The sequence below is a fragment of the Nansenia antarctica genome, assembly GCF_963989245.1.
Source record: "Nansenia antarctica genome assembly, chromosome: 10".
Classification (NCBI taxonomy): domain Eukaryota; kingdom Metazoa; phylum Chordata; class Actinopteri; order Argentiniformes; family Microstomatidae; genus Nansenia; species Nansenia antarctica.
In genome coordinates, this window is record NC_137680.1 from 28,024,246 (window position 1) to 28,036,010 (window position 11,765).

The following is an 11,765-nucleotide window of genomic DNA, read 5'->3' on the forward strand; positions in this document are numbered from 1 at the left end:
TGAATGCCACAGCCTATTTGAGTATTGTTGCTGACCATTTGCATCCTTTCATGGCCACAATGTATTCATTAATAATTGTATTAATTGTAATTGCTTTGTGACATGGTGCATTATCATGCTGGAAGTAGCCATTATAAGATGGGTACATTGTGGCCATGAAGGGATGCACATGGTCAGCAACAATACTCAAATAGGCTGAGGCATTCAAGCGATAATTGATTTTCTTGCCCAAAGTGTGCCAAGAAAACATTCCTCACAACATTACACCAACTGAATGAATGAGAAGGTGTACGGGTGTTCCTAATAAAGTGTTCGGAAGAGTATTAGCCTATTCAAAGCACATTGTCAGGGGTTATTTGCATGACTTGCATGTAGCTTTTAATGTTAGACTAGTACATGAATTGCAGCTTCCAAAACCACAATCGATTTGAATGTTTTTCAGTCAGTACTTGAGAAACATAAATGAAAGATTAAATCGACATGACTACTCTGGAAAAGCTGTATACAGTAATTTGGTAAGGAGTCTGTCGGGGTGAAATTAAACACCATTTGTTTATTAATTTCTTACAAATCTTATAAAAAAGGGGAACACATTCTCTCCCTGCATAACAGACATTTTGGAAGAAAAAAAAAGGAGAAAAAAGCAATTACACGACCTGTCCATGTAATAAAACAATAACTGAGTCATTTGACTAATCCTCTTCTGATTCCACTTGCAAATGACTTAGCAAATTCTTAAGACACCGATAAGCAATGGAGTCAATTAAGAGGGAAAACTCTTCTCTCTCGCTCTCTCCCTCCCTCCCTCTCCCTCCCTCTCTCCCTCTCCCTCTCTCCCCCCCTCTCTCCCCCTCCCTCTCTCCCCCTCCCTCTCTCCCCCTCCCTCCCTCCCCCTCTCCCCCTCCCTCTCTTCCTACCTCCCCCCCAAGGATAACAGTAACTCTGTATCTCTAGGTTTAGAGAGGTGTCCTTGGCTATTGAGGTGTTCATCTCTTCTGGGCTTAACACTAGAACAGCCATGAGCCTATGAGTAAAGAAACATGTTATATCTTTGCACTCGATCAAATTTCAGGACCCTTCTTTCATGACTTTTCCTAGATATGTGCGTTCTACCACCCCAGTATCCTTACATTTTCAAAATCACATCAGGATAAGCTAATATAAAGCCTTTTTTCTGTGTAGGAAGCAGGCTAATTTACAAGCGGCCAACTAGTGGTCGTTGTGTGTAAATAGCAGATTTACATTCTAAAGGTCTTTTATTCATTTGACCCCCGAGGCAGCTCTTTTAGTAGGTAAAAAGGCACTGCTATTCTAGTGTTAAGCATTGTCTCACGTCACACTCCGGCGAGACTCCCTTCTACACTGTCGACCGAGGCTCCGAGTGTCGCGTAGGAATGGCGCCACCTGTCGTTAGACGATGGGGCTTCAGTGCCACCAGCACCAGGTTGCGAGGGGAGAACGCAGGGTCGAAGAGCGGCACCAGCTGGCTCGGTATCCCTACACCAAAAGAATGTAGAGAGGAGGAGAGAAGAGTGTGAGATACCATATCAATGCCAACAGATGTCCCAAAAATGCCGGTTGAGAGAGGACCCTGGCGTTGCTTGTTCGCCGCTTCTCCGCCCGAAACCTAGGTGTAATTGCAGCATACAGAGTAGATTGTCCTACAAAGACACTTAGATTTAGATTTAGTAATCTAACAATTAATTAGACCCCTATACTTTTATTTATTTATTTATTTTTTGTTTCTTTTTATTATTACTACTCGATCTTTTCAGTTTGTAAATCGTCTTTGAATGTCTAGAAAAGTGCTATATAAGTCTAATGTATTATTATTATTATTATTATTATTATTATTTCTACTGATCCCATAAAGCATTTTTATTGTAATTTTTTTCTTTATCCTTTATCCATTCAGGGAAGTCTCTCTTTTAAGGGTGTCCCTGATTACAAAACATATGCATCACTATTATTTACGTCAAGAACCTTTAAAAAGGAAGATGCTTTTCGGCCTAGGATGAGGCTTAAGCCTTGTCTGTGACACCGGCCCAGAGTGTCTATACACTGTTCCTCACCTTCCTCCTGCAGATAGATCATCCTGCCCAGAGTGTCTCTACACTGTTCCTCACCTTCCTCCTGCAGGTAGATCATCCTGTCCAGCAGCACCAGAGTCTCTACCACCGGGGCCAGCAGCAGAGCCAGGCTGAAGTACACCACCACCCGGCCCTGCTGCCTCAGCATCGCCTCCACAGCGCCAGCGTCCAGGGGCAGGTCAGCAGGCAGGCCCACACGCGGTAAACCAAGACTGGCATATCTGTAGGCACAGGCAAGGGCATAGGTTTGCATATGGACATGTCCCTACCAACATTTTGGAGGTCAAAATTGTCCCTACCAATATTTGAGTGGCTCATTTAACTGGACTTACAATTACAATAAGTGTGATTCTGCACCCTACATTTTTTATTATTATTATCATGCACAGGGAGAGGCTTTTTCATCTGACTTAGGGTGCATTCGTAAATACGCTCTGGAAATCTGCTCTGACTTCAGCGCGCTCTGGTTTCAACTGAAATCAGTTAATTTCCGAACGGTCGGTGAGAGAGCAACCCGGGTGCGCTCTGTCCGGCGCTCTCAGAGCGTATTTATTTACGAACGCACCCTCGTAGTGCAAGGATGTTCTTTTAAAGCGTTTCAGATATGTTATATCTGCTCAGTGTAATTATGTGGACTTTGAAAATAAGATGACATGGAAAACAAAGTATTATGAAACACTGAGGATTAAACGATTAAACACTCACTCTGTGAACGGTAGCAGGTGAGCTTTCTTGATGGTCTGAACACCCGCCTTACGCAGCTCAGGCCTCGCCCCCCTGATAACAGTCTCCAGCGTTGCCCGGTAACAGTGCGACCGTAGCAACTCACTCTCTTCCCGTAGCCTCTGCATGTAGTCCTCCACGGCGTGACACGCCCCCTCCCGCGCCTTATAGGACAGACGGTGTCCCGGCAACCCCCGCACCCAAGAGCTCATCGGGTAGCCGTAGTGTTCTGTCGAGTGTGACACCGCCTCATTGGCTGGCACAGGGGGCGGAAGGGGCGGGGCTACGAGCCCAGGCGGGGTGGGGTGTTCGCAAGTTGTGATCTTCATGTAGCAGCACGCCACCGAGGTGATTCCCCGCACGTGGGGACAGCTGACAAAGTGACGCAGGAGGGTGGCGCTGAGGTCTCCGCAGGCGTGGAGCCCCGTCAAGACGAAGTCTGGGCACTCCCGGCTCTCCTCTCCTTCCCCAGGGCAGGCAACTATTCCAGGGGATGAACTCTGTACACAAGGCGAGTGGGCGTACGGACTACGACTTGACGACGGATCCTTCCCAGCTTCTGTCTTCTTGCACAGACGTTTCGGAAAGGAGGGTGAGCTAAAGTTGGATTCTGGCGCTATATCTGGGCTCTGAGGGGGGGTATTCGGTTTAGAACAAGTGGAAAAGTTTGTACATGCAGCATTATCGTTCTGCTTGAGTGGGGATGCACCTGGACCAGTCTCTGAACAACCACCACCACACTCTGGTTCTGCTGGGGACGCAAGCTGGGCACTGTGCGCATGCCCTTGATTAGGATCTGGACTATCTAACATGGACTCCCTCTGTCTCTTTTTACTGGGCGTGGCTGTCTGACCCTCAGTGGTACATTGGAGGTCGGTTTGGAGCTGCTTGATGAAGGCCTCCCATGGTGCCTTGGGGTTGACCCAACCAGCCACATGGCGGGGCGAGGGGCCTGATGTAGAGAGCCGGGGAGAGCCATTCTGGAGGAGTGAGAGTGTATCAACGTCTATTATAATTATTCATCACCTTGCATTTTATCAAACCACTCAATTACCGAAATTCTAAACCAACTGAAGTTTTTTTTCAAAACCATCATTACCTTCTTCTGCTTCTCCTTTTCCAGTGTCCACAACAGCTCTCTGTCGAATTTGGATGCCATGGTAACCAGGGTGGGGTCGGCCTCGATCCCTGTCACAGACAGACCCAGCCCAAAGGACAGGAAACGAGTCAAATGACCCTATGGTGACCCCCCCCCCCAGGGATGAACAACAACAAAAAGGTTCTGTTTTATTACAGGCATTTCTTTTATACAGGCATATCTGTATAATTTCACTGTTAGGTGGATGAGTCATGATATCTTGTGGCTTGTATGACATCTGCATGTGATTACCTGTCCAGAACCAACATCCACAACACTAGTAGAGTCTGTCAGGTCACAGAGCCGCTTCACCAGCTGGGGAGAGAGATTGGCAAATCAACACCAAAAACACATGTCAGATGATGTTTGAGACCTCGGGAAATAATGAACACGGAGCTATCTAGAATGGGCAAATCCACTAACCTATCTATCTATATTAGCTATACTAGTCTAGAGCATGCTAAATGGTACCTTGAATCTGACGAATCACTATACTACATTATATATATAGGCCTATATATGTATGTATGCTTTTAGCCAAAGCGACTTACATTGCAACGAGTACATACATTTCAGCATATATGGTCCCAGCGGGAATCGAACCCACAACCTAAGCGTTGTTAGCGCTCGCCATGCTCTAGCAACTGAGCCACAGAGGACCACATTATCCACGCACCGTGCCCAGCCTTCGGATCTCATGCTGCTTCTTGGGTTTAACGTGTTTCCTGAATATGTGTCCGAGCAGCGAGCTCTGACTCTGGTTCTCCAGGAACTCTTCTGGCTTCAGGGTGCCCGCTTTCTGTGCCTGTTTCCCCTGGGAGGGGGTCCTGGGAAAGGCCAGGGCGTGGGCTGTGGCCCGAAAGGCCAACAGCGAAAGAGGCCACACAGAAAGGTAGCTGAAAGAAAGAACACGTTGGTTTTTCACTGACATCCATCCATGTTTTCGTTTCACGAGAGGGCAGTGCACCCAATTAAAAAACAGTTTTTTTTTTACTGTAAGACGTATCACTCATACCTACCTTCTCTGTACATTTCCTCTCTCCAGTAGAAGGTCAGCTATTTGTGGGGGTGACAGGTCGCAGAGGGCCTGCTGCCAGCTGATGGGCAACGTCTCCCACAGTTCCTCACTAAAGAACTCCTGCACAGACAGACAGGCCACAACGAAGGTAACATTGTACTCTAGTCTAGACTATATATCATGATCATGACTATATTAATAATATCATCATGTTACAGAGCTGGACAGGACCCATGCAGCATTGCAGTGATTCTTCAGATTCACTTTAGACCTCACAAGATCCATGCAATCATTTTAGAACATAAATGCATGCATCAGAAATACAATAAACTACTTACAATGACGTAGGAGTCGGATATGTGCTTGTACAGTGACAGAAAACTGGTAAGTTTCCTTGCCAAGTCTCTTTGCTGCTCCGCTGAAAGTGTCGGTGAGCACATTGAGCCACAGATATAGTCCTTTCTCGGTTGTATTAGTGAACAAGCAGGCTAGATGCTCAGCAGACAGAAACATACAGATAGTTATTCTACGCACCTCTCACACTTAACACACATTCTGACTGTGGCTGCGTTTGTAAATTTGCTCTGAGAGCGCCGGAGCGCACACTTGGTTCAACGTCACAAAGGGACCAAGTGATTTGATTGGACAAGAGGCATTCCATGAGTGCTGATCAGATTTCCAGAGCGTATTTCCGAACGCAGCCCCGTGTGTCTCCCGAATCACCCACAACATGACCATTGAACCCGGAAGTCGATAGCCCACTGGCTGCTCAGGAAACACAAGAAGCATGGCGCTGTTTCAAGGTCTGTTGACAGTTTTAACTAAATGTATTTGACTCATTTCACTATTGAGCATACCTTTTAAGCCAACTGTCAAGAGCACAGTCCACTAATGCGCAATGGCTACTTCGCAAGCGAAAACATAAAGGCAAATGGGTCTGAATAGTTTGGTTTAATCATTCTCTCTCGAGCTACGCTTCTCACACTGGCTGCGTTCGTAAACTCGCTCTGAGTGCGCCGGAGCGCACACTGGGTTTAACGTCATAATTCATTTGATTGGACAAGAGGCATTCCGTGAGTGCTGATCAGATTTCCAGAGCGAATTTACCAACGCCGCCACTGTCAACTACTCGTTGAACGATGGTGAAAGGAGGGGACAGGTCGCCTGACAGCTAACCTGCTAGTCGATTAACATGCATATTTTTGTTATTATCATGAATATTATTATTGTGGGCATGGTAGACTGAAGACACAGGGGGATGTGGAAAGAGAACCATACCTAGCTAGCTAACTTCAGCTGTAGCTGTATTGCTAGAATACCTACCTAGCAAATTATGATTGATTGATTTTATTAATATGCAACTATAACCATATGCATAGTGGTTGTGGGCTTTTATTGACATAGAATGGCTAAGTATTGATTTTGTTTTAATCATTTGTTTGTTGTCGTTTGTTCAGGTGTTAAAATACTTCATTGATGACAAGCCAGACACGCCGGAATGTTTGTATTCAAAACTATTATTATTTAAACACATTTATTTAGTCATTGTGTGTAGCAGTGTAAACGTAGCTGAAGGGACCTATTCAGCTATCTCCCCCCCGTCATGTCAGACCTGTTCTTAAACTTAGACTTTTCTGGCACAACAAGACCCAACAAGAAGCAGAAGAAATACAGGGGCAAATATCGGGCAAAGCGCAATGGGGTCAAGCACCCATCCCTACCCAATGCTACACACACCAAAAGTTCATCTCACAAACCCAGTCCAGCGCCGGCCCGAAGCTCTGCCCCTAAGCCGGGCTCGTCAAGCGGCTCAACAGCTTCGATGTCTTTCCTCACTGTGAAGAACACCGCCAAATCCGAGCAGTCCAAGACTTCGACTTCCACCCATACCCACACTGCCCCTCAGCCGACCACGGCGGCCTCCTTTTGCGGCCCCCTGAAGTACCTGGCCATAGACTGTGAGATGGTGGGCACTGGTCTCAAGGGTCGCAACAGTGAGCTGGCACGCTGCAGCATTGTGTCCTACGACGGAGATGTGGTGTATGACAAGTACATCAAGCCCGCAAACCCTGTCACAGATTACCGCACCCGCTGGAGTGGCATCAGCTGGAAACATCTAGCCAATGCCACGCGCTATACAGAAGCCAGGAAGGAGGTAAGACAACTCTGAGAGGAGGGCGTTTAGATTCAACCTTTTGTCATTGCGCAAGTACGAGTACAACAACAACAACATTCTCTAGGGACAGGGTCAGCCATAGTCAGCACACCTGGAGCAAATAGGGGTTAAGTGCCTTGCTCAAGGACAGTGGTAGGCACCTTAGATATGATGCCAACAACCCTCCAGTCACCAGCTCACATGCAGCTCCCTCCTGAGGCGGGGATCAAACCAGAGACCTTCCGGTTGCTAGCCGGCCTCTCTAACCTGTAGGTTACCGCCGCACCCATTTGAGGTGTTCTCAGGGAAAATGTCCAATTAAGTTATTATCATGTCTGTTCTCAATATGCCCATGTCAAAGTAGACTTCACCATCATTGATCTCGACTCCTACTTACGGAGTCGAAGGGGTCGACTCTTTCTCCATTCCGTCTCCAAAATGGCAAACTGTCCCCAAATGACAAAAACTCTTTCAATTTCTCAACAATTTCGGTTGTGTACATTATGTGTTTAAAAATGACTCGGCTAGAGATGTAGTGGAAGTTGTCTCAGACATGAATTAACAGCAGGGTCGTATCAGTCGACTCCAGTGGGAGAGTCGATTCTTCTCCCTCTCAAAATCGGGACTCCAAAGAGTCGAGAGTCAACTCTTTTGGGGTCGACTCCCCACCACTAGTTTATGTTTTTGGGCACCATTGTGTCATTTATAACAAAAGGAAAACTTGATCCACACTTGAAAATGTGGATGAGTATTACGCTTTTCTGCTGTATGGACTTTCAACTTAGTTATGCGCATGCCTGCAGTGGCTACGTTGCTATTTTCCAGGGTGGACAAGGGCGGCCATTGGATTAAAAGCCACTCAACCATCTTTTAATAATAATAATAATAATAATAATAATAATAATAATAATAATAACTTTTTATTTGTATAGCGCTTTTCCGGCAAACGTTGCAGCTCAAAGTGCTCCAATCATTATATAATCATAATTTAATTATTTAGTCATTTAAAGGCAATATTAAAAAGATGGGGTTTTAGTCTTGACTTGAACATATTTGCTGAGGTTGCATTCCTAATGTAAACTGGCAGTGCATTCCACAATTTGGGTGCATAAAATGAGAATGCAGCCTCACCAAATCTCTTCTTTTGTACATGTGGTACACAGAAAACTAGCGTCAGAAGACCTGAGAGCTCTATTGGGCTGATATGCTAGCAAAAGACCTGAGAGCTTTATTGGGCTGATATGCTAGCAGTGATAAACTAATCACTAGTTAGTGGCTTGTAAGTGGTGCCAATGACCAGACATAATTGAGCCTACATAATGAGCCTACGTAATTATTGGCCTACTGCCCCTTTATGTTATTGTCTTTTTAAACTCCTTATATAGTGCTGTTTATTACATTGTTGTTGTTGTTTTTTTATTATATTGTTGTTTGTATCTTTATGTCTTATGCACCAACCACAACAAGTCAATGTCCTGTATGTGTGAATATACTTGGCAATAAAAATAATTCTGATTCTGATTCTGATGACAAGTGAACTGAGAGTGCTTTCCGTTCACATTGCGCCCCCTAAAAAAAGGAATTTCTGTCAAACAACTCTTCAGATCACAAAATTGTCTGAACAGACAGATAGATAGATAGATAGTTTATTAGCCACGCGACCAAAGCCGGTGGAAGTGCACAACAGAAAACATCAGACAAAAAATAGCCAACAATAGACAATCGTATGCATGTCGGTGAGGAAGGGGCTCGAGGGAGGCGTTCAGAGTCCTGATGGCTATGGAGAAAAAGCTGTTGGTGAAGCGTTTGGTCTTTGTGGTCAATGACTTGTAGCGCTTCCGTGAGGGGAGGAGCTGGAAGAGGTGATGAGCAGGATAATAATAATAATACATTTATTTTATAAGGCGCCTTTCAAGGCACTCAAGGTCGCCGTACAACAAATTTAAAAAACAGTTACAAAATTAAAATACAATAAAAAAATCAGAGGAGAAATATACAGTATATACATAGCTAGCAGCAGAGCAACACGGGAACAGTAAGTCAGCGGACATACGCCTGCGTAAACAAGTGAGTTTTGAGCTAAGTTTTGAATGTGGAGATTGAATCAATATTCAATGTGACAGTGTTGTGAGAAAAGACCCCACAATCTTCTGTCTTCTACTTCCTGTAGATACTGAAGATCCTCCAGGGGAAGGTGGTGGTAGGGCATGCCATCTACAACGACTTCAAGTCCATGAGCTACAGTCACCCTGCATGCCTAACCCGGGACACCTCCCGCATCCCTCTCCTCAACAAGAAGGCCGGGTTTACAGAGAACCAGTCTGCCTCTCTCAAGAGACTCACCAAGGCTCTATTCAACCGTGACATCCAGGTGAGAAAATAAACATATAAATCCTAATATAATAACATATATATAAATGTAATATCTATAATATAAATATAGATATATAATATAAATATAAAGGGACATGATTTCAATATAACGGTGTTCCAGTTGGGGTTGTGCTTGCTTCTGACTATTGGTGTAGTCTCAGCTAGATATATTTGTCCCTTGCTTATTAAAATAAAGCGGAAGATAATTGTTTATTGTTTAGGCCTATTAGGTGTTATGCAGCTGTCAACAACATGTTTAATATAGTGATCCATTTAACAACAGTATGAAGAGGAACAACATTTTTCTCAGAAGTATTTGTTACATTATGCTATCGTGTCAACATCCAAGTAATTATACTTCTGTGTTGAGATATTAATATAGCCTGTGCCATATAGCTGTCGCTTTTATCAAAAGAAACTGACAGTGAGTGCATACATTTTTCAGTATACATGGTCACAGCGGGAATCAAACCCACAACGTAAGCGTTGTTGGCACCATGCCCGACCAACTGAGTCACAAAGGACCACAGATATTTAAGCACAAGAGGGAGTGCTGTTATACTGAATATCAGCACGGCTGTGATTCGGTCGTAGGTACGAGGAAGCTGATATTCAGTATAACAGCATGACCTCAAGTGTGATATTGCTTTTATACAACAGTTCTACAGCGCCATTTATTAGTTAACAGTAATAAGCGACAACAGATTATGATTTGTTTGTATATTTAATCATTTATTTTGGCTCCGCCAATAAAAAATTGTTCCGCCACTGAACTTCAACTGGACTGTTGCCTAGTAACCTGAACACAAACATGTAGTCTAATTAACGGTCATTTAGTAGAACACCTGTGCGGCGGAGTGATACATATAGTTAAAAGTCCCAGTGCTGTTATACTGTATATTGGCACTCATGGAATGTCTCTTGTCCAATCAAAGTACTTATTCGGAACTAACTGTTGTATAAGAAACATTTACAGTCAGATTTTACCAGATTTTCGATGTTCCTCTTGTGTCCTCAGACGGGGAAGAAGGGGCACTGCTCGGTGGAGGACGCCAAGGCCACGATGGAACTGTACAAAGTTGTGGAAGTGGAGTGGGAGAGGACCTTATTAGCCTCCGCGAATGGATATAAACTGGGTTAAGAATTCAGAAATTTTTTAAATAAATAGACGTCACTATCAGGTCTTCCACCTGTCACTGCAGCCACTCTCTTTTTCTACTTTCGTTTTGAAAAACCGTTGCCTTCAGTCTCAGGGTTGGCAGTCGTTTTTTGTTTTGTTTTGAGGTGCATTTGCCACAAGGGGGCAGTCTAATATTTCCTTTTCAGAAATGTTCCTATTGAGAAGATTTAAGAAGCTTAAAGTTATTATACCGTGTTGAAAATGATGTATCTGTTTTATAGTGTAAATTGTTAACATTCAATCTTGCATGTACATTGCAATGGGGAAAGAAAAAGTAAAAAAAAAAAAAGTTTCATTATTATTTTACAAGAATTACTTTTTATTGTTTATTTATTTAAAATCAAGACTGTATCAACATAAATGTATAAGCCTACTTTACTTTTCATACTGCTTTTGATATAATCGGAAGGGGAGCGTGTCTATGTTCCCACAGCCCTATGTTCCCACAGCCCTATGTTCCCTCAGTTTAACCCTTGTGTGCTGTTCGTGTTGCTGTTCGCGATGCACCTCCACCACAGCGACGGAAGTGGAGGGTCTTGGAGGCCACACTTCTCAGACTGAAGGGACGGTATAATGATGACCCTAACCCTAACCCTTTACAGTATGATTACTTAGAAATGTGGGAACATAGGGCTGTGGGAACATATGGGCTGTGGGAACATAGGGACAAACCCATCGGAAGCCACTATAGCCTATATACAGTATATGGAACCCCCCAAGAGCAGGTTCCGGATCCGAAATGCCTATAAAAGGCCTTTTGTGAATGTAGAATGTGGTGTAATTGACTTACAACTGTTACCACGACACCCTTCAACACACCCGTACGCCAGGCCGGCATGGGGTCTATGGACCCATTAGTCATCGAGCATTACTGGGGAGCTGTTCCTTTTCAACAGTTGGGGCGGCTGTGGCGCAGGAGGTAGAGCCGGCAGATCGGCTGTTCGATCCCTGGCTGGCCACGAGTCGAGGTGTCCTCGGGCAAGACACTGAACCCCAAATTGCTCCCAATGAGCGGATGCCGGCGCCTTGCGTGGTAGCTTGCCGCCATTGGTGTGTGAACGTGTGTGTGAATGAGAGGCCGTTGTAAA

General features: G+C 44.6%; 2 protein-coding genes across 2 annotated transcripts; one reads left to right on the forward strand and one right to left on the reverse strand.

Annotated features, from left to right (window-relative positions):
• Nucleotides 1-975: 975 nt before the first annotated feature.
• On the reverse strand, nt 976-5,409 carry mettl25b (methyltransferase like 25B; the record flags this gene model as incomplete). The annotated part of the gene is made up of 8 exons (XM_080540398.1): nt 976-1,497; nt 2,127-2,311; nt 2,796-3,793; nt 3,913-4,050; nt 4,204-4,266; nt 4,628-4,847; nt 4,971-5,089; nt 5,308-5,409. 8 exons carry the CDS (start codon nt 5,407-5,409, stop codon nt 1,358-1,360), a joined length of 1,965 nt encoding a protein of 654 aa, XP_080396524.1. The 3' UTR covers nt 976-1,357.
• Nucleotides 5,410-5,735: 326 nt separating this feature from the next.
• Nucleotides 5,736-10,843, forward strand: isg20l2 (interferon stimulated exonuclease gene 20-like 2). Its single transcript, XM_080540412.1, has 4 exons — nt 5,736-5,772; nt 6,427-7,124; nt 9,295-9,495; nt 10,516-10,843. The coding sequence occupies exons 2-4, from the start codon at nt 6,573-6,575 to the stop codon at nt 10,636-10,638; spliced, it is 876 nt and encodes a 291-aa protein (XP_080396538.1). The 5' UTR covers nt 5,736-5,772; nt 6,427-6,572; the 3' UTR covers nt 10,639-10,843.
• Nucleotides 10,844-11,765: the final 922 nt, after the last annotated feature.